Below are 22,589 nucleotides of genomic sequence, written 5' to 3' on the forward strand. Positions count from 1 at the left end.
AGAGAAATTGAACTAATGTGACAAGTACAATTTACTGCTGCTAGAAAACAATGACACAGGCAAACTCATATGGTAAAATTCAGAACATGGCAAAGGGTGACAAAGAAGGAAAGGATAATCTACTGCATGTCAAAGTAGCTGGGCTGGAAATAAGTTACGGAATTGTTAAATGCAAGTGAGAAGCTGGTCAAGGCAAAGCCATGGGAGGGAGACAACAGCAGTAAGTCTATAATGATTAATCAGTCTGCGGCTGAAATGACACCAATACTGATAAGTATTCCCTACCATCATTGAAAGTTTTGACTCATTAACTTGAACGAACCAAGATAAATGTAAACAGGGAGACACATAGCTGTGAAACTTATAAACAAATTGCAGGAAACCACTATCTACCATGGAGCGATATCTGTCTACATCACCATTAAGAACACAAATGCTTTATTAATACATTGGTGAGAAGAAGCATTTGCTGGACAATCATTATTATGACCTATCAAAATACTACCAGATGAAAAATGCCCTGAAGATTGGATATTACATTACCCATCAGACAGATGTGTTCTTTGAATACTCAACGGAGTAAACCCAAGCGGGCAAAATACTGAAAGAAACTGATCTTAATTTTTATTTTTTCTAGTACAAAGTGCAGGCAGCAAATGAATAAGTCATTGTTGTTAAGTATTCTAAGTGGCACCCAGCCAGCCACATGGCTGTGGAACAATAACTGTATCAGAAAATTATAATTTCTTTTTGCGATATGGGTCTGATTACCATTTTTTTAGTTTCCCTTGATAGGTTTGTGGTAGACTTCCAAATTGAATCACCACATTCTATACAGATCAGAAGTCACATGACAGCAGGTTATAGTCCAACAGGTTTATTTGAAATCTCAAGCTTTTGGAGCGTTGCTCCTTCATTAGGTGAAGGGCACTTTATGCAAATGCCACTGTCATTAGAGTCCATGGGCCAAATCTCTGCCTAAAAACAAGAGGCTCTCACACCATTGTAAACCAAAGTTTATCTCGGGATTTCCCCTGACCATCGGCTAAATGTCAACAGAAGTGGGAAGCAACTCTTAAATAGCCACTTACATGTCTTAGTTGCATTTCGGAATGAGGACTGTCTGCCATCTTACTTTGGCAAAATGACATAGACACAGAAAGATAACAGACACACCGACCTTCTCATTTTATGGGCTATCTTGCCTCCCACACAAGCTCTACAAGAGGGCGTTAAAATCTAGCTCATCAGCTGTGTGCTTAAATTCACCATTAATCAAAACTTCATAATCTTTTACCTTTGAACAGACCAAGAAACTACAATGAAGACTTTTGAAACATTATCCTTTAATTCTTCTATCATCTTCTTCCGACTTGGTGGACTGATGGTCCAAAGAGAATTTGAGTTTCCTTCAAGTTGTGCAATTAGAATGTCTTCTTTCATGTAAGCATCCAGGAACTGCATGGCAGCCTAGGCAAAGATAGAATTAGCTATTAATTCACTGTGAATTTCACCTCTACCACCACAACTTTCACAGCCCAATTAACACAAATGTTATATACGGTGATCCAATGGGGTCAACTTTCAACTTCAGATGCAAGTCAGGACAAAAATTTGGAAAGTTTCTGAAAAGTCCTGAAAGATACATTGTAACCCTGTATGTCATCTTTGGAGGTAAGGAATTAAGAGTTGGCAGTTCAAGATGTAGGAAACAAGACTCTGAAACATAGGCATGGACCTCGAAACATGATAGTTCAATACAGTTTTTGAACTTCACTGAGTAATACTATGATTGATATGAGCTGAGCACTGACACTGAGCCCTGCCGAATCTTCACCATCCCCGCAGACCTCCCACTGACTGAGGACGAACGGTCAGTCCTAAGCAAGGGGCTCACCTTTGTCCCCCTACAACCACACATCAACGAATACCAGTCACGTTTGGACATAGAGCAGTTTTTCCGCCGCCTTCGCCTCCACGCTTACTTCGTCAACCGGGAACCTAACCCTCCCTCCACTGACCCCTTCACCCGCTTCCAACACAAGTCCTCCTCCTGGACACCACCCCCAGGCCTCCTACCCTCCCTCAACCTCTTCATCTCCAATTGCCGTCGAGACATTAACAGCTTCAACTCTCCACCCCTCTCACCCACTCCAATCTCTCCCCCGCAGAACGGCAGCCCTCTGCTCCCTCCGCTCCAACCTCTCCTCACCATCAAACCTGCAGACAAGGGTGGCGCAGTGGTAGTATGGTGCACTGACCTCTACATCGCCGAGGCCAAACGCCAACTCTCCAACACCTCCTCCTACCGCCCCCTTGATCATGAACCCACCCCCGAGCACCAAACCATCATCTCCAACACATTCATGACCTCATCACCTCAGGGGACCTCCCACCCACAGCCTCCAACCTCACTGTTCCCCAACCCCGCACCGCCCGTTTCTATCTCCTTCCCAAAATCCACAAACCTGCCTTCCCTGGTCGACCCATTGTCTCAGCCTGTTCCTGCCCCTCCGAACTCATCTCCACCTATCTGGACTCCATTTTCTCCCCTTTGGTCCAGGAACCCCCTACCTACGTCCGTGACACCACCGACGCCCTCCACCTCCTCCAGCACTTCCAATTCCCTGGCCCCCAACACCACATTTTCACCATGGACGTCCAGTCTCTATACACCTGTATTCCGCATGCAGATGGCCTCAAGGCCCTCCACTTCTTCCTGTCCCGCAGGCCCAACCAGTCCCCCTCCACCAACACCCTCATCCACCTAGCCGAACTCGTCCTCACCTTCAACAACTTCTCTTTCGATTCCTCCCACTTCCTACAGACAAAGGGGGTGGCCATGGACACCCGCATGGGCCCCAGCTATGCCTGCCTCTTTGAGGGTTATGTGGAACAGTCCCTCTTCTGCACCGACAGAGGCCCCAAACCCCACCTCTTCCTCCGTTACATTGATGACTGTATTGGCGCCGCCTCTTGCTCCCCAGAGGAGCACGAACAGTTCATCCACTTCACCAACACGTTCCACCCCAACCTTCAGTTCACCTGGGCCATCTCCAGCAAATCCCTCACCTTCCTGGACCTCTCAGTCTCCATCTCAGGCAACCAGCTTGTAACTGATGTCCATTTCAAGCCGACCGACTCCCACAGCTACCTAGAATACACCTCCTCCCACCCACCCTCCTGCAAAAATTCCATCCCCTATTCCCAAATCCTCCGCCTCTGCCGTATCTGCTCCCACGATGAGGCATTCCATTCCCGCACATCCCAGATGTCCAAGTTCTTCAAGGACCGCAACGTTCCCCCCACAGTGGTCGAGAACGCCCTTGACCGCGTCTCCCGCATTTCCCGCAACACATCCCTCACACCCCGCCCCCGCCACAACCGCCCAAAGAGGATCCCCCTCGTTCTCACACGCCACCCCACCAACCTCTGGATACAATGCATCATCCTCCGACACTTCCGCCATCTACAATCCGACCCCACCACCCAAGACATTTTTCCATCCCCACCCTTGTCTGCTTTCCGGAGAGACCACTCTGTCCGTCACTCCCTTCTTCGCTCCACACTGCCCTCCAACCCCACCACACACGGCACCTTCCCCTGCAACCGCAGGTAGTGCTACACTTGCCCCCACACCTCCTCCCTCACCCCTATCCCAGGCCCCAAGATGACTTTCCATATTAAGCAGAGGTTCACCTGCACATCTGCCAATGTGGTATACTGTATCCATTGTACCCGGTGTGGCTTCCTCTACATTGGGGAAACCAAGCCGAGGCTTGGGGACCGCTTTACAGAACACCTCCGCTCGGTTCGCAATAAACAACTGCACCTCCCAGTCGCGAACCATTTCAACTCCCCCTCCCATTCTTTAGATGACATGTCCATCATGGGCCTCCTGCAGTGCCACAATGATGCCACCCAAAGGTTGCAGGAACAGCAACTCATATTCCGCTTAGGAACCCTGCAGCCCAATGGTATCAATGTGGATTTCACCAGCTTCAAAATCTCCCCTTCCCCCACCGCATCCCAAAACCAGCCCAGTTCGTCCCCTCCCTGCACTGCATCACACAACCAGCCCAGCTCTTCCCCTCCACCCACTGCATCCCAAAACTAGCCCAGCCTGTCTCTGCCTCCCTAACCTGTTCTTCCTCTCATCTATCCCTTCCTCCCACCCCAAGCCGCCCCTCCATTTCTTACCTACTAACCTCATTCCACCTCCTTGACCTGTCCGTCTTCCCTGGACTGACCTATCCCCTCCCTACCTCCCCACCTATACTCTACTCTCCACCTATCTTCTTTTCTCTCCATCTTCGGTCCGCCTCCCTCTTTCTCCCTATTTATTCCAGAACCCTCACCCCATCCCCCTCTCTGATGAAGGGTCTAGGCCCGAAACGTCAGCTTTTGTGCTCCTGAGATGCTGCTTAGCCTGCTGTGGTCATCCAGCTTCACAATTTATTATCTTGGATTCTCCAGCATCTACAGTTCCCATTATCATTGATATGAGCAAAGTTACTTTCTACAAAACCTTCACCATACTATTTTGTTGGTCAGCTCAACTATGTGCCTGCTAAAAAAAGTTCATTAACTTTCAAGCAGCAGCTGACTTTTATTGTCAACTTACTGCCTGATAGTCATATGGTAACCTTTCATGGCTGTTCAACAGTTGTTCCTCTGTTCACCATGACAATGGTTTCTTAGGACCTGGCAAAATGGTTGATGCCAATTCATTGTTAAAAAAAACACTCTTGTTCATATGATGAAACACTACCTAAAGCTTTAAAGCATTTAATGTTTGGAGTACTTTTGAAGAATCTTTGAGCAAACTAAAACCAATCAAATTAATCAGAAATAACCTTTCCTCAACAAACTGATGCTGCCCACCTTTGTTTAAATGTTAGGGATAAAGGTTGCATTGAAGTGACTTGTACTAATTAGAAATACAACTGCATAAACAGAGCTACTGTTCATTTTGACCTTGAAGTGCAAAACTGTTTACCAAACTAACTGCACCACACTCAAACTGAGACATCACAATCTTCTTTAAACAAAATATGTAAAAGAGTATCTAAAAATGCACATTTGTTATAAAAAGTGAAATATCTTTCTATGTACAGGAATAAGATGATCTAATATACCAAATAAGACCATATACACCAGCAGCCCCTGTCCATAACATTCTACCTGGACTAATTTTGCTAATCATAGATAGAGCATCAGTCACGACTGCAGCAAATTTCAACTTTCCTGGGTCAGAGAAATAAAAACAAAAAAGGTTTTAACTCAAATTTGCTAGCATTAGACTCCTGAAAAATCTGAGCAGGTGCAAATGTTCTGTAACCATGCCCTCCACTCTGTAAGAGCGACAATTCAGCTTTGAAATACACGAGAAAAACATGGTTTAGCTAACTTAAAGTTGACTGAGAGGTCTGTGGCGCAATGGTAGTGTCCCAACATCTAAGCCAGGAGGTTTGGGTTCAAGTTCCCCATCCTGCAATGTTGTGTAATAACATCTCTGAACAGGTTGATTCTCTGACACCAGGAGTCAGCAGCCTACACTTTCTGAAGAAGGTGCAGTTTAAATCTGAATGGTTAAAATCAAATTTGGGATTTCAATTGTACTACTTTAACTCAATTTCAATGTATTATCATTAACATGAATTGTTCTAGATAGCAATTTGGAGAAGTGAAGGGTGCCTGCTTGTAGGAGCAGAAAATTGTATTGAAGTGTAAATGATGGGAACAGAAAAAATTGCAGTAGCAAGCTTTTAGATAAAAAAGCTTTTATGTATTACTTTATTTTTTAAAATGACTGAAATCTAGTTTCACAAATGTCAAAACATGATTGCTCCAAGAAAAATAACTTTAATAATTACCTTAAAGGAAAGAGTGCAAACTGCTTTGAAGCTTTCCCCAGCAATTGAGAGGGGGTTGAGTGTTCAGTCATTAAGTGCTGGCAGCTGCATTGCTGTGAGGAAAGCCATTATCACTATGGACCTTCTCCTCTGAGTGTCCATAAAGAAAGGGCTATATGCCCCAGAAGCTGCTGGGAAGCTGCATGTGGCAAGGGCAAGATGCCCGCAGAGACAGGGAATGCCTTAATAGGCCATGTAAGCAGCTGTTGGCTTTCATGAAGGCAGCCAGTCTAATAACCTCCGTGCTGCTAGCAAAATGACACAGTGGCAGGAAGGAATCAAGCATCACCCCCCCACTCATGCTTGTATGTGTCAGTTTGCCTATGCACTACATTTACAAACACATAGCTATTTGGCTGAGTCTGATATCTGTAAGAGTGCTACCAAAATGTAGGATGAACAACTGCTTTCAATATATCACCTTTTGCATGCAGTGGCACTATTCCACATGGGAAATTTTGAGGCAGCAACATATTAAACAACAAACAGGACATAATGATGACAATAGTGTAGAAGGTACTTACAGGATTATCTTTAAAATTGTTTAAAAGTTTGTTGTGCTGACTTTGATCAAAATCTTGTAGCTGCTTCTGCTGGGCACTCATTGTAAAAATAGGCTTAATGGAAATAAAAACAGATTTGAATATCAAACCTTGTACTAAAAATGCATCATGAGACAGATTCAGAGGAAAGAAGTACTACTGATAGTGATTTTTGTATTTTGGTAAAAGAAACTGCTCGGGAGCAATTCTTACATCATTCTATACGGGGTCCACAAGTCAAAAACAAACCATTCAAAACTGTGCCATGCCAGATAAATGATCATTGATAAATGTAAGCCTTCTCTCATTTCTCTTGTTCCAGTCTTAAATATTTGACACGACCTGTTGGCTTTATAACTCCTATACGATGCGGGATTGCATTATGTTTCCAGGAAACAATCTTGTTTTCCTTGAAACAAGCAGCTTCTAAGCACTTGCTTTCTCAGCTCTGAAAGCATTTGAGCTGCCTTGCTATTGTTCTACCTCTGTATATCAAGGAAAGTATGTTTATTTTAATAACTTATTTTAATTATTTTAAAAATTCCTTTTAACTTTGTTCTGTTGGAAATGAGGGGAAAACTATATTTAAATTAATTTCAGGATAAAGAAGCTTTAAGTTGGACTTAACATCACTTCATATCAATATTAGTCAAGATGATTAATTCATATTTGTATCAATTCCTTAAAAAAAGGGTCAGTCTTGAAAATGGTCACGTGACCAAGCTGTAGCTTTCAGGCATTGGCATTCTATGATCCCAGGCGAGATTTGATATTGACATGTGATGCCTTCCCCTTATGACAGCTGATTAGTTTTAGCTCATAGATGGCCCATTGGAGAGGAATGCCCAACAGTGTATTAATCCAGGACTTTGGCCAAAGCACAGCATAAACACACACAGATAGAGAAGGAAGGTTTAGCAGTTATATTTCGAGCCAGGAAGTTCCACCAATACCCTTACAGACATAAGTTTATAATAATAATAGACCACAAACCCCTGCTAGGTCCACTTAAATAGAACAGGGCAGTGCCACCCATAACTTCAGGCCATATTCAGTGGTGGGCTCTAATACTAAATTTACATAACTACAAGTTGGAACACTGTCCAGGAGGCCAAGTGGCAAATGTGGATGCATTGAGCTGCCTCCTGCTGGCAAATACATCACCAATTGTATTGCTACTGGAAGAATATGCAATGATTTTAAACTTTTTGGACACACTTCCAATAACATGTGACAATATCAGACTTTGGACACAGCAAGATCTGGTAAAACTGAAACAGTTGATGGTAATACGGGAAAGCAAAGGGCTATCACAACCAGAACTGAAACCTTTTTGAACCCAGAGAGACCTGATTACAGTAGAGAACAGCATATTATTATGCAGTGCAAGAATGACTGGCCTGAGCAAAGGTTGCTGTCAGATATTGGCTGAGCTCTACCAGAGTCATCTAGGAGTTTTTGAAAAGAAGATGTTGCTGAGAAGTTACACCTGGTGACCAGGATTAGATGCAGATATAGCTGCATTGGTGGGGCAGAGCCCAGAATGCCAATAAGGACAAAAATTACCACTAGCACTTTCTCCAAATTCGTGGAATGGCCAGGTAAATGCAGGTCTTCTCTTGGGCTCAATCTCTTAGTCATTGTGAACATCTACTCTAAGTGGCTGAACATACATAGAGTTCATTCTTTAACACAGGGGCGATGATAGAAAAACTGCACCCATCTTTTGCAATACATAGACACCGAGAAGTGTTATTCATAAATAATAGGCCATCAGTTACCAGCAGGGAATTTGAGTATTTCCTACAGTCGAATGGTATTCATTATACAAGGATAGCTCCATCATCCAATGGTCTGGCAGAAAGAGCAGTCCAAACTTAGAAGGCACGCTTAGAGCAACAGCCTATAGTTTCACTATATACCAAACTGCTCGTATTTGATTACAGGACTACCGCTAATGCAACTAAAGGGGTAACTCCAGCAGAGTTGGTAAAGAGGAGAAGACTCTGTACTCAGGTTCAAATTTGATCTTCCCAGTCATGAGGGGAGGTGTTATAATGGCATCAGGAATACCGATGCTGGCCAAAGACTTGGTTACCTCTGAGAGAAGATCAATGGTTAACATCTTCCATCCTTTAGATATATAATGAGGATCCTCATCTTTCATCTGTGTCTGGATTAGGAAGGTTACATAGCAAAAATAATACTGCAATAAGTCGGAGGATACCTGCAGTTTTAGATGGTTGGGTGTTTGTTCCTGTGCCTTTCAGCCTAGAGGACCCAAGCCCAAGTAAGCTGTGTGGCTTCCATCAGAAGGTTCACCATCCTCAGCTTGAACTGTTACAAATTCTGGGCATTGGATAGGCAGAGAGGCAGGTCATCTGTGAATATCCTGAAAAGAAGCTTCTGGGTGTTGCTTCTCCCTATTGTGAGTGCCTACTGGCACAACCCCAACCAGCTGAAAGAAACAGGTACCTAGAGTGTAGTTAAGTTCCTCAGGCACCTCTTGACACCATTGATGCCGAGCACCCATGCCTAAAGTGATGATATGCAGGTCTGAAGATATGGCATGCATTGAGTGTTCTGTTAAGCCTGGGTCTCAAGTCAAGCAGGATCTTTTCCATGAACACATGAAGGTCTTTTATATACTGGAACCACCACAACTATGAGAACATTGAAGGATTTCTCCATCATCCATTTCAGCATTCCCAGTGCTTCTGGCAGACCAGATGTTCCTGTGTGCCTATTTAAATAGCAAGTCAATTTAAGGCCATATCTTCTACATGGGCATGTTTAGGTGCTTGGTATCTTGCAGTCCTTTACCTGCTAGAGACCCTGGTATTTTATCCTTATCAGCAGAGACATATCAAAAATGAGCTCATCAGATAGAGCTCCTCCAGAATATTTTATATAGAATACTCACTGAGGTGAATGTCACTGAGTTTCAGAAGGGTGCAAATGAACCCTTGTTTATATATCAACTTATGGTTCACAGGTTTTCCTTTTGAGTGGAACGGTTATTGAGGGGGCTGGCCTATTGCCTCATCGATATTGAGTTTCCCTGCATGCGTTAATACCCGCATAAGAGTGGAAGTTATTTGGAGAAGATGGATAAAAGTTAGTGCACAAGAATGAATTAGCAGTGGTGACAACTTGAGAGGCATACAGTCCAATGAAGTTTACTGATTTTGTTTCCCACTCTTGACTCCCTGAAAACATGAATAGTCATCATCTTCAATGGCCTGCTCAACTACCTTTTCATCATAGAAAATGAGGAGCTTGATGTCCACGTTACCGCTGCTTTTCTTTCACAGCAGAGATATCAGTGACTTTTACCTCTCTGTCTATCCTGGCTGCAAATGTCTGGTAGGAAGGCCTCTTGTTGTGGTCAGCTGGGAAGAGAACTGATCTTGCCTCCATTATCCCATCCACCAGTAGCTTCAGATTTTTCACTGCAAAGTGGGAACAAGCTTATTTTTCTCTGTCCAATATAGTCAAGAGTTGAGGGTCAAGCACCACACAGTACGGTGCATATTTCCTGGGTTTTAGCATCCAAAGTGGTGTCTTTCTGGGTTTTTAAACATGGTGCAAGAGCTTTGGAAGCCAAAAGGTCCCAGGAGTGGTGTGTACTTCCATTTCACTAGCCACGTCTTTCTTGAATAAATAATGAGGTGAGAAGTACATGATTGCATAGGATATTTCACTCGAGGCCATGGTAAAAGTAAAGCCATAAGGCTCACTTGTGACCATTCTTTAACATAAACTGAAAATGACAGCTTTGACATTTTTGTTGACTTCAATGTGTGTTAAAAAGCTTACAGCGATTCTTTTACCTGATAACCTCCAATTGTTATTGAAATGGATACATCCAAAGGTTTATTTGTCACACCAGCAACAGATTTGATCAAGGACATGAAGAGAAGTGGGAACCACACAATGCATATTAGCAAGAAGACGATAAGGCCACCCATGCCATACTTTACAACCTTCTTTTTCTTCTGCCCACGTGGCTGGGGATATCGCTGTAATGAAACCCAACAAAAGCAAATAATTAAACAAGAAATTTTGCAATCCTTTCAAAATGAACCTGCACCTGCCATAAATTGCCCATGCAAAAACAAGTCATATGGCACCGTTATTGCAAAACCTTGAGCAGCCAATCATGCTCAGTTTTCAACATACTCTTTTAGAAACTCTTTACAACTCAGCATTAATTAGCTACCAGTCATATTCACAGAGGACCCTGGACGGTTGGTGTAGGAGATAAAGAGTAAAAACAAAAGTATTCAAGTCGATTGAGCCTTGTTGGAGCTATCTGTTGCCTCCAGCTGTACAATACCTGATCTATGTGTAGGCTAATAGTGGAAACTCAAGATAGGAAGAGTTCCATCCTTTAACACTAATGCATTTTGCCTGAGAAGAACTTAGAAAGCATTAAAATAAATGAATTGATTCAAAATAGCCTTTAAGATTTTAAATTAGTCTTATTCTGTTGAATTACAAAGTTGTTTATCTCTTCTCAATGAGATAGCCACCAGCCCTGCTCAGTGACTTCATAAATCCTGAAGTACGTCCAGCACTATGCTAGGATACACGTTGTGTCAAGAACTGTTCTGCAAATGTGAAATACGAAAAATATGCACCCATTCAAATATGTAAAACAACACAACATTCTAAGCGATATAATCACAGAATCCTACAGTGTGGGCACAGGCCCTTTGGGCCAACAAGTCCGCACCAGCCCTCTGAACAGCATCCTACCCAGACCTGTCTCTGTAACCCATCTAACTGACACATCCCTGAGCACAATGGGCAATTTAGCATGGCCACTCCACCTAACCTGCACATCTTTGGGCTGTGGGAGGAAACTGGAGCACCCGGTGGAAACCTACACAGAACTGGGAGAATGCAAACTCTACACAGTCACTGGAGGCGAGAATCAAACCCAGGTCCCAGATGCTGTGAGGCAGCAGTACTAACCGCTGAGCCACGTAACAACAACAACAACAAAAACAAAGTTGCTGGAAAAGCTCAGCAGGTCTGGCAGCATCTGTGAATGAAAAAGCAGAGTTAATATTTTGGGTCCGGTGACCCTTCCTCGGAACACTGTGCTGCAGTGACTCAGCAAAGAACTAAAGAATTTACTGAATGATCTCAAAAACTATTGAATGATTAAATATCTCAAAAGTGTGACTGCCACTTTTTTTCCCCATTTGTTCAAGGGGAGAGGGCATCACTGGTTAGGCCAGCATTTATTGTTCATCCCTAAATGCATTGGAAAAGATGGTTGTGAGCTGTCTTTTTGAATTGCTACAGTCCTTGGGACACATGCTGTGAGGAAGGGATCTTCAGGATTTTAACACATTAACAGTGAAGGAATATGGAAATAGTTCCAAGTTAGTGTGGTGTGTCTTGGAGGTGAATTTGTAGGTGATGGTGTTCCAATGCATCTGCTGCCTTTGTCTTTCTAAGTGTACAATTCATGAGTTTGAAAAATGCTATTGAAACACCCCAGGTGAATTACAACAGTGCACCTTACGGATAATAAGGTTCCTGTTACTGTACTGGTGAACATCAAGGAGAGATGGTTAGTTTCTTTTGAAGATGGTCATTACTTGGCATTTGTATGGCGCAATATAGTATTAACTAATTGTGATTTTTCTTTTCTTACCTTTTCAGATTCACGCCAGCACTTTAGAATGAAAATATGAGCATAAATGTCTTCTATACAGATCCAACTGGAGAGGCTAAGAGTTGTATCTGTCCAGACCCAGTCCATGACTGCTCTGAGCTCAGTCAGAAACGGAACTAGTCGAAATCTGGGGAGACGAAGTTACATCAGAACCGAACAGATGTCTGACACTGGTTAATTAATGGATTTTTTTTTTGTTTACTCATTGTATTTGGGTTTCACTGTCTGAGCCACCAAACATTGGCCATTGATAACTTCCCTGGAACCATTACCTTGAGGGCAAGTGGGACAGGCCACTGGTATTATGACTGGACTGTTAATCTGTTGTCCAGGTAATGTTCTGGGGAACTGGTGCTGAATCCCACCACAGCAGATGGTGAAAGCTAAATTCAATAAATATCTGGAATTAAGAGCCTAATGATGACCAAGAATCATTGTCAGTTTCCAAAAAAACCCATCTAGTTCACTAATGTCCTTTAGGGAAGAAAACTGCCAGCCTTACCTGGTCTGGTCTACAAGTGACTCCAGACCCACAGCAATTCCATTAACAGACGGAGTTTAATTTAGATAAATGCGAGGTATTGTGTTTTGATAAGACAAATCAAGGCAGGGTTTATACATTGAATGATAGGGCCTTGGGAAGTATGTCAAATAAAGAAACCTAAGGGTGAAGTTGCATAGTTCTTTGAAAGTGGAGTTGCAGGTAGTCAGGGTGATGAAGAAGGCATTTGGCACACTTGCCTTTATTAGTCAATGCATTGAGTATAAGATTTGGGATGTCATTTTACAGCTGTACAGGACATTGGCAAGGCCATTTTTAGGATAATGCGTTCAATTCTGATCATCCTGCTATAGGAAGGATGTTCTTAAACTTGAAAAGGTTCAGAAAAGAATTATACGGATGTTGTTAGGGTTACAGAGTTTGAGTTGTTCCGAGAAGCTGAATAGGCCGGGTCTTTTTTTCTGTGGAGTGTCCGAGGTCGAGAGGTGACCTATTAGAGGTTTATAAATTCACGAGGGGTATTGATGTGGTGAATGGCCAAGGTCTTTTTTCTAGGGCAGGGGTGTCCAAAACTGGACGGCATAGGTTTAAGGTGGGAGCGGAAAGTTTCAAAGGGGACCTGAGGGGCATATTTTTTGTGCAGAAGTTTGTGCATGTCTGGAACGAGCTGCCAGAAGAAGTGGTGGACGGGGGTATAATTACAGGCATCTGGACGGGTACATGAATAGGAAGGGTTTAAAAGGATATAGGATAAACGCTGGCAAATGGAACTCTATCAGTTTGGGATATCTGGTCAGCATTGAAGAGTTGGACCGGAGGGTCTATATCCGTGCTGTATAACTCTTTGACTTTATGTCTCTTAACTGGCCTTTGGGCGTAGCCAGGAAGACCCAAATCCCATGAATGAATAATTTTAGAAATCTTGTACCACCGCAGTCCATTTGGTGTAGGTACACCCACAATGCTGTCAGGGGGCAGTTTCAGGATTTTGACCATACAGCACTGAAGGAAGGGTGCTATATATTCAAATCAAGATGTTAATTGGCTTGAAGAAAACTCACAGGTGATGATGTTGCCAGACATCTTTGCCCATGTCCCTCTGAATTGTGATGGCCATGGATTTAAAAAGTGCTGATGAAGGAGCCTTAACGAATTTCTACAATACATCTTGTAGATTGTACACACTGCTTGTTCAGTGCGCCACTGGTGGAAGAAGCAATTATTAGTCAATTTGGTGTGTATCAAATGGACTATTTTGTCCTGGATGGTGTGAAGTTTCATAGCTGTTGCTGAAGCTGTACTCATCTAGGCAACTGGGGAGTGCTCCTGACTTGGAGTGGCTTGTAGGTAGTGAACAGGCTTTGAGGTGTCAAGAGGTGACTTATTGGCTGCAGAACGCTTAGCCATCGTATTCATATGGCTCGTTCAGTTCAGTTTCTAGTCAAGATAATGCCCAGGATGTTTATAATGAGGGGTTTTCTAACGTAAGTCCATTGATTCTCATGGAGCGATGGTTACATTCTGTGTTGTTATAGATGGTCATTGGTCTGGCAGTTATGTGGTCTGAATATTAATTGCCACTTGTCGGCTCAAACCTGGATATTGTCCATGTCTTACCACATTTGGACACGAACTGCTTCAGTACCTGAGGATTCATGTGTAGCACTGAACATGATACAATCTTTTGAGTATGTTCAGTGAACAACCATCATGGCAATTAAATTATGGTCTTTCAAGGCATTGGCCAATCTGAAATTGTCAAATTTTATCATTGAATGGGTCATGACATTGATAAAGGAAAGGCTGAATAGGTTGGACCCATGCTCATTAGAATGTGGAAGAATGAAATGGGGATTCTTTGGAGCTTCTGAGGGGAATTGACAGGCTGACATAGTTGTAGCTTTTTATCAGAAAGTTACCAAGCACACGTGTTTGGGAACCATAACATATTTGATATGCTGACAATCCAAAGTAAATGCTGAACAGATATATCTCCTCGTGCAAATCTAGAATGAGGGGGCACAGTTCATAACTAATTGGGCAACCAGTTAAGATGGAGATGAAGAGGAATTTCTTCTCTGGGAGGTTGTTAGACTTTGGAATTACCTTCCACAAAGCAGTGAACACTGGATGACTCAATATATTGTGAAAGCTGTGTTAGTTAGATTTTGACATGGCAAGGGAGTCATGGTTATAGTGGACAGACAAAACGGTGAAGTTAGAGGAATCAGATAATCTAGTCTTATCAAATTGTGGAGAAAGCTTAATAGGCCAAATGATTTACTCCTGCTCTTATTTCTTATGAGTTTATGAAACATAAGCAGCCTGTCACTCCTTAGTCTTTTGGGTCACATACAAAGAAAATAACTATTCATGAGTGATACCAGAGATTGGTCTGTGGTTGTGGGATATAAAGTTACAGAGAATATTAATTAATTCTATGAACAATACATTGGTACAAGTACCACACTAATATTAGGTACCTCCATGCATTTAAACAAATTTCTGTCTTTCTCCTTATAAATCTGTCATTATCTAATATTGACAGTTGTATGTCCATGCAGTTTTTACTCCATCAATGGAGGACTTAGGAAGTAACTATAGATTTCAGCAAGCATTTAATCAAACTGAATAAATAAAAGAATTGAGTTACCATATTTATGAAGAAAATCTCTTACCCTTGGAAGAGGAACAAGTTTATATAGTTGTAGCTTTTTGTCAGAAAGTTACCAAGCACACGTGTTGGGTAACCACAACGTATTTGATATGCTGACAATCCAAAGTAAACACATTTAACAAAGTACCAAACCTGTGCAACTTTGTTCTGGTTAAACCTCCTGCAAGGAAACAACAAGGGAAACTATTATTAGGAATCCATGCAAATATATACAATTACACCAAAGTATTTAAAGATAAGCATTTAAATCATTGGTGATTTTGGAAGAGTATACAAAATGTTTGTCAATTCTGCAAATTCCCAGAACAGTGGCGGAGCAAGTGTTGGATGGAGGCCAGCATGTGGAGGCAACGTGGCCTCATGTTCTGGAATCAGTGGGCACAAACTCCAACTTAAGTACTTATTGTCATTTATTATCATTCTGGACTTTTTCAACTGTTCCCAAACTAATCTCTATACATTTTTACTCTGTAACATCACTTGCTTTTATTCTGTAACTACACTTAAAAGTATCTGTACATAGGTCCTTTGTACCTAATATGGCACTGAAAGGTGACATTACAAATGTTTCACTGCACTCAATTCAGTGCATGTGATAACAAAGACTATTCAATTCTATGTAATTACTAGGCTGCATTTAAATAACATATTAATTTGTCAACAAAACTTAAACCCTTTCTCCCCTCATAAAATTTCCAGTTAACTGTAGTAAAACAAAAAATTACCTTTCTGTCACTCTTGGTAATATAAAAAACATCCAGAAATGAATTCCAAAAACAAGGATGACTTGAAAGATAACTTTTCCTAAGACTGTCTTTCTGAGATAGAGTGCTCGATCCACTACCATTGTGCCAAACTGAATTATTAACATCACCAGAAATGCCTCTGGCACTTGATCCTCTGACAAAGAAGATGTGATGTCGGCGGCTGCTGAATGTTTCTGTAGAAGACAAAACAGTCATCATTGATCTATTGTGTTCATCTGTGCAATATTTCTTGAACAACTGGTTCTCTGGGACTTTGGACCTTTCAAATAAGCTTTTGAGAAATCCACATATAAAGTATTTTTCTTTGCTCAGCATAAACTTCGCACACGTCATAGAAAAAAATCATAACTAGGTTGAAATTTATTAATTATGAACCAAGTATTCAGGGCTCGAGGTATATGTTCGTCAATTGCTGAACTTTGCATCTAATACATAGCTACTCAGTAGATGAAGTTTCAAACTGTTTAAATACTATACTTAGTCAACTGGAAGATTATCTAGCACTTTGCTGAGGAATCCCACCTCTGGTCAATGACAACATCCTAAAATATTGAGTACGTGATTCTATTATGTGATAACAAGGAGTAGAGCTGGATGAACACAGCAAGCCAAGCAGCATCATAGGAGCAGGAAAACTGATGTTTCGAGCCTGGACCTTTCTTCAGAAATTGCAACAGATAATAAGCTCAATTTTAATTTACAACGCTAACCTAAAGCCAATTTGTCTCCAAGGTATCATTGACAGCCTAAGTGGGCATCAGACCTCCATTAATGTTTGGTTTTTAGTCCTTGCCAGGTGTAATAGAACCAGAAATCCTTCGTGAGTAACCCATTAACCCAACATCAAGGTATTGTTATTCATTTGCAACTCCCCAATTCTTAGTTTCTTCATCAGTTACATACACATATATGAAGGACAATTTGTGGCTTGACTTACCACACTCCAAATCTAATAATATTAATCAAGCATACTCATAACTAAATGCTTCAACCATGTAATGTAAAATATACCCTGACAACAAGATTGAATAGATGCCAAGCTGGTCTCTGCATTGCCTCGTGGATGGAATTCAAAAATCACAGCAGGTGAGAGACTTCTTTCTCATATTCATTTTGCTATAAATCTACATGGTAACTTGGTCCCGTTTCATGTACATGAAGCAAAGAAAGTCTTTGTATTACAAGATCAGGAATCTGAACCAAAATGGAAATCTATTTGGACATGGATCTAATATGTCAATATATTAATCTCTATTGAGCTTTTACTGTCACTGAAGAGAGACAAGCGTGTTTTTTGGCCCTTTCTATCAGGTCCACAAAACAGTGTTCTAGTCAAAGTTAGTATTTGCTAGAACCCCTGGATCCATGTTGGCAGCAAAGATGTAAGTACAATGAGGTATGTCATGAGAATTTAGGAAACTAGATAGGAGATCAGCTAACAGGACTCAAATGTGGTTATTCATGGATTACTCCTGATGACATGCAGAAGTGAGTACAGAAAAAGAGAACATAGATGAAGGCATGATTTCAAAGATGGTGCATGAGTGAAGGCTTTAGATTACTAGGGACACTAGGACTGGCTCTGAAGCAAACAGCACCCATATGAACTGAACAGGTTGAATTTGAATGGAACCAGGATTGAATTCCTTGTGGATGATTTGTCAGTGCTTTTGAGGAGACTTTTAACTATCTCTACAGGGATATTGGAATCCAGCAAGGCTATTAGAATACCAGGCTGTACAAAATACTGGGACGGACACATAAAATTAGGAAAGAAAATAGTAAGTGTCAGTGTAAGGGAGAATTTAAAACATTTAAACCTTACTGAAATTTTACAGGAATACTGTGTGTAGTATTGATTTCCTCACCTAATGGTAGATAATATCCTCTACAGGAAGAGCAAGAAAGCTTCACTAGAATGGTGCCCGAGATTACAGGGTTGTCCTATGAGGAGAAATTGACTAGGCATATATTTCATAAAGGTGACAGGTGATTGATTAGAAATATATAAAATTCAAAAGAGATTTGACAGAATTTGATCAAACAACATTTCTCCTGACTGGCTAACCCTTCATTCTAAGAACATGACATCTAGAAGACAGAATCATAGTCTTAGAATAAAGGATCAGCATTCAGGCTCAAGATGAGCAGAAATGCTTTCACTCAAATAGTTATGAATCCTCAGATTTCTCCATCCTAGATTTTTGAGTATTGAGATAATCAAGGGATGTGGGGAGAGTGCTGGAAATTGAGGTGGAAGATTTGCCATAACCTTACTGTGTGATAGAGCAGACTCTGTACAGATAGGAAACAACTCAAACCTGGGTATCCTTCCAGAAAGTCATTAAAATCAAATTATCCTTTTGAGGCATTCTACTGAATATACAACAGTCCACAATACTTTAAAATCAAATACATTTTGCAAATAGATTTGGAAAGAAAATGAAGTTATTTTGTTGGTTGGTTGGGAGTTCACGCTGATCTTCTACCAAAATTTTGGTCAAAGATCAGCGACAATCTTGGACAGATATCAGTTTTGATGGGAGATTGGAAAATCTACAGAAATTTAACCAAAATTAATTTAGATGATATCAAGCATTCTTTAAAATAAAACAAAACATGTTTACGTACCCCAAATGCCCCAAAACCAAAGACAATAACAATGAAGTCTACAACATCAGCCAAGAACATCAACACGTAGACATCTGTTACAGCACTATACTCCGGATGGATAATGTTGTAGAAGAAATGTTTGATTGGAATATATATTTGAAGTGTTCTGAAAAAGAATGAAATACTGAATGAAATGCAATGTTTAATAATCATAGGTCATATTGACCTAATGATTTTAAATTTAATGCATGATCTAATGCTTTTTTAATATATAAAGTAGAAAAGAAACAAAAAAAAGAGTAAAATTGCACTTACATGGCACATTTCATGACCATTGATAATCCCAAAATGTTTTATAACCTTTGAAGTATTGTTGAAGTGAATAATAAAAGAACAATAATAATGATAATAATGGTCTGTAACAAAATTGATTTGGTTTCTCTGTAATTTAAATCATGGTCATTGTTACACCTGCAGCATATGCACATGAACATATGAAGATGATGGGCAATTCTACTTTGAAAGGATGTATGGAATATAAATTCACCCTGACAAGATGGGATCTGGGGCTTGATGACCTTCTGTATTTTCAGTACAGATAGGGACTAACTCATGTCTGGGCATATCTCTTGAAATTCTTTAAAATCAAATGAACTTTCTATTGAGGATGAATTAGAATGGAATGGATTGCTTGTTAGTACTATGATAGAAAGATCAAAAGTAGGAGCAGGAGTTGGCATTTGGTCTTTCAAGATTGTTTCACCATTCAACATGATCATGGCTGCTCAACCAACTCAGTACCCTTTCTCACTTTCTCCCCATACCCTTTGATCATTTTAGTTCTAAGAACTATATCTATTTCCTTCTTGAAATTATTCAATGTTTCGGCCTCAAATGCTTTCTGTGGCAAAGAATTCTAGAAGCTGATCATTCCCTGGGTGAAGAAATCTCTCCTCATTTCTGTCCTAAACTGTGACCTCTGGTTCTGGACTCCACGGTCATTGGAAACATTCTTCCTGCGATGATTAATACTGATTATACTTTTGCAGAAACTGAGGTTTAATCATCACCAGATTTGCTGTCTTCAAATTTAAATCTCACAAAGGTTTCATAGAATCCATACAGTGTGGAAACAGGCCATTTAGTGCAACAAGTCCACACCAACTCTCTGAAGAGCATCCCACCCAGACTCACACCACTACCCTTCCCCTGTAACCCTACATTTATGTGACAATTGCTTGGCCTAACATACCATGCATTTGGACATAGAAACATCAATATTGTGGGTACACAACGCAAACTTGCTTGTGATAGGAAGTTCCTCATTAATTCACAAGGACAGCTCAGAGCAGCCAATCTAGGTCAAAAACCACGAAAGATCTTGCTTGGAAAGGGAAGAAATTCACATTAGGCATTCTTTAACTACAGATTATACCTTTATTACAGGGGCTTGACCACAACTTTGATTGGAAAAACCCAAATGTTGTTGCACTTATGGATACAGAAAAGATGAATGTTATTTTACCATTTAACTTAAACTTATGAGACAGCCTATTTTATGTTTGTTCAAGCTTGAGACACAAGGTCAAACTTTTGCACATCTGGGTGTAGTTTGCTGAGAGATAGGAAAAATGAGAAATCATCCCATCTCTCTCTCTTATCCTCAGATAAATGGTTTCAGCCATTTAAATGTCGTGTCAGCACTCTGCAAAATATTCATGCAAGACAAAAACACGGGAAAAGATAGACAATAGGTGTAGGAGGAGGCCATTCAGCCCTTTGAGCCAGCACCACCATTCATTATGATCGTGGCTGATCATCCACAATCAGTATCCTGTTCCTGCCTAATCCCCATAACCCTTGATTCCACTATCTTTAAGAGCTCTATCCATCTCTTTCTTGAAAGTATCCAGAGACTTGGCCTCCACTGCCTTCTGGAGAAGAGCACTAAATGTTCACTAAAGATGCAGCATGGACTTTGATTTTGTAAAAATTCAAGAGAAACATTTCTGTTGTTAGTCCTAGAGAAGGTAGATGGGAATAAAGCAAGCTTGAGGCATCTCTTAGAATCCCTACAGTATGGAAACAGGCCCTTCGGCCCAACAAGTCCACACACCCCCCATCAGAGCATCTTACCCACCCATCTCTCCATAACCCACCTAATCTACATATCCCTGAATACTACAGGCAATTTAGCATGACCAATCCACCTAACCTGCACATCTTTGGTCTGTGGGAGGAAATCGGAGCACCCGGAGGAAACCCACGCACACATGGAGAGAAGGTGCAAACTCCACATAGACAGTTGCCCGAGGCTGGAATTGAACCCAGGCCCCTGACACTGTGAGGCAGCAGTGCTAACCACTGAGCTACAGTGTTGTCCTAAAAAAAATTTTTACAAGTTTGTTGAAGACAATGGAAGTTGGAAATGTTTGGCAAAGTACTCACAATGGTGTACTCCAAATATTGATTTGAATGTCTTTACCTCAGTGATCACCTTGTGAAGCACCCTGAGAAGTCTAAGGCCAGCCAAAATCCAGGATAAGGAGACATCAACACCCTCCCTCCTCCTCCACTACATCCAGGAGTTTTCAACCACCCCCACCTCTGCAATATCCAAAAGCCTTTGATTACCCACAATGATCCACAGCACGTTCATGAGGAAATTAAGGTAGAAAATCGCTTATCAGAATGGTGGAAACAAGATCTTGTTGGGCTCAATATTTCAATGACAACTCCCTGCATGCTCTTCTCCAGGTTACTCAGGAAAGGCTGGCCGAATAGAGGAGAATTCTTTGTATGACCAAGCAATACTAAACTAAAGCCAAAGACAAGGGCATTGGCTGTGCAGTCACTGGAATAATCTGGATGCCTTACCTCAAGTGAAACAAGACATTTCTCCCCAAACTAAGTACCACACCTCATTTCCCCATCGTGAACAGCAAGTAAATGTGAATGAGGAATTAAGGTGGGATTGCTTGGGAGCGAGAATTCACCAGTCGCCATGCAGCATTTAATTGGAAAGGACTGGTTACAGTTCTGTCAAGATACAGGGTCTGGTACTACTTATCTATTTTATGCAGTGGTTGGTTGTCCTGGGGTGAAAGTCTATTATTAAAGTGACATATGATTGGGGGTTCCAGAGATACATCCAGTGGCTCCCTAGACTGAATCAAAATTACAGGAATTCTGGAGCAAATTCGTCCTTCCAAAGAGCACCATTGCCATACACATGGCAATGGCCACAGACACAGCAGCAGTGTCAGTGCCTAGTGATTAGGCATTATGGTATTGTAGTTCAGCTACTAAAACTGTCTTGTGTATTCCACGGGTATAGTGGGACCAGAATAGGCCAGAGAACGATCGGAGACCAGAGGTGAATTCCCGATCATTTCCACCCTGAATTCTATAGCCAAGGAGGTTCTTGAGTTGACAGGAAATCAGGGTTACTGCTTCATAGCAAAGAAGCTGGAGTATAGTAGCAGCAGCATGCATTAACTCACTGTTGGCATGAAGGACGGTGTACATGTATCTTACAAAATACAGGAATTGATGTGAGATGTTGCTGACTCCATTGACTTCTGTCAGTGAGTAAAAAGCACTAATGATCCCATATTCTCTCACAGATCCACTGTAGAAACAAAAAGCTGCCTACTCTGGCAGACACTTGCTCATCTCTAAGGAACAGGAGACAACTTCAGAGAGTGCAGCTGATCGATGGACACCCAACTGTCATTGTGAGGGAACCAATTGTCTATTTTATAGCTGTTCTGGTCAGATATGATTTTCATTACTGTAGTCCTTTCCCTCAGTCACTGGAATCCTCTACGGTATCAACATCCACCTCTTTACAAGTATCTACCCTTGTAGGCACATTTTTT

General features: G+C 41.4%; 2 protein-coding genes across 5 annotated transcripts in view; one reads left to right on the plus strand and one right to left on the minus strand.

Annotated features, from left to right (window-relative positions):
* LOC125451989 (probable aminopeptidase NPEPL1) overlaps positions 1-12,567 on the plus strand; it is a 67,835-nt gene extending 55,268 nt beyond the window's left edge. The window contains exon 13 of the mRNA XM_048529835.2: positions 12,137-12,567. Within this exon, the coding sequence (XP_048385792.1) occupies positions 12,137-12,168 (32 nt within the window). The 3' untranslated portion in view covers positions 12,169-12,567. The remainder of the gene's footprint in view (positions 1-12,136) is intronic.
* LOC125451988 (piezo-type mechanosensitive ion channel component 2-like) overlaps positions 1-22,589 on the minus strand; it is a 645,421-nt gene that overhangs the window by 16,762 nt on the left and 606,070 nt on the right. For all 4 annotated transcript variants that reach the window (XM_059646233.1, XM_048529830.2, XM_048529829.2 and 1 more), the window contains 7 exons: positions 18,727-18,874; positions 16,054-16,268; positions 15,330-15,488; positions 12,129-12,276; positions 10,291-10,479; positions 6,440-6,532; positions 1,298-1,470 (listed from right to left, as the gene is read on the minus strand). In XM_059646233.1, the coding sequence (XP_059502216.1) occupies positions 1,298-1,470; positions 6,440-6,532; positions 10,291-10,479; positions 12,129-12,276; positions 15,330-15,488; positions 16,054-16,268; positions 18,727-18,874 (1,125 nt within the window). The remainder of the gene's footprint in view (positions 1-1,297; positions 1,471-6,439; positions 6,533-10,290; positions 10,480-12,128; positions 12,277-15,329; positions 15,489-16,053; positions 16,269-18,726; positions 18,875-22,589) is intronic.

The sequence above is a fragment of the Stegostoma tigrinum genome, chromosome 5, assembly GCF_030684315.1.
Source record: "Stegostoma tigrinum isolate sSteTig4 chromosome 5, sSteTig4.hap1, whole genome shotgun sequence".
Lineage (NCBI taxonomy): Eukaryota > Metazoa > Chordata > Chondrichthyes > Orectolobiformes > Stegostomatidae > Stegostoma > Stegostoma tigrinum.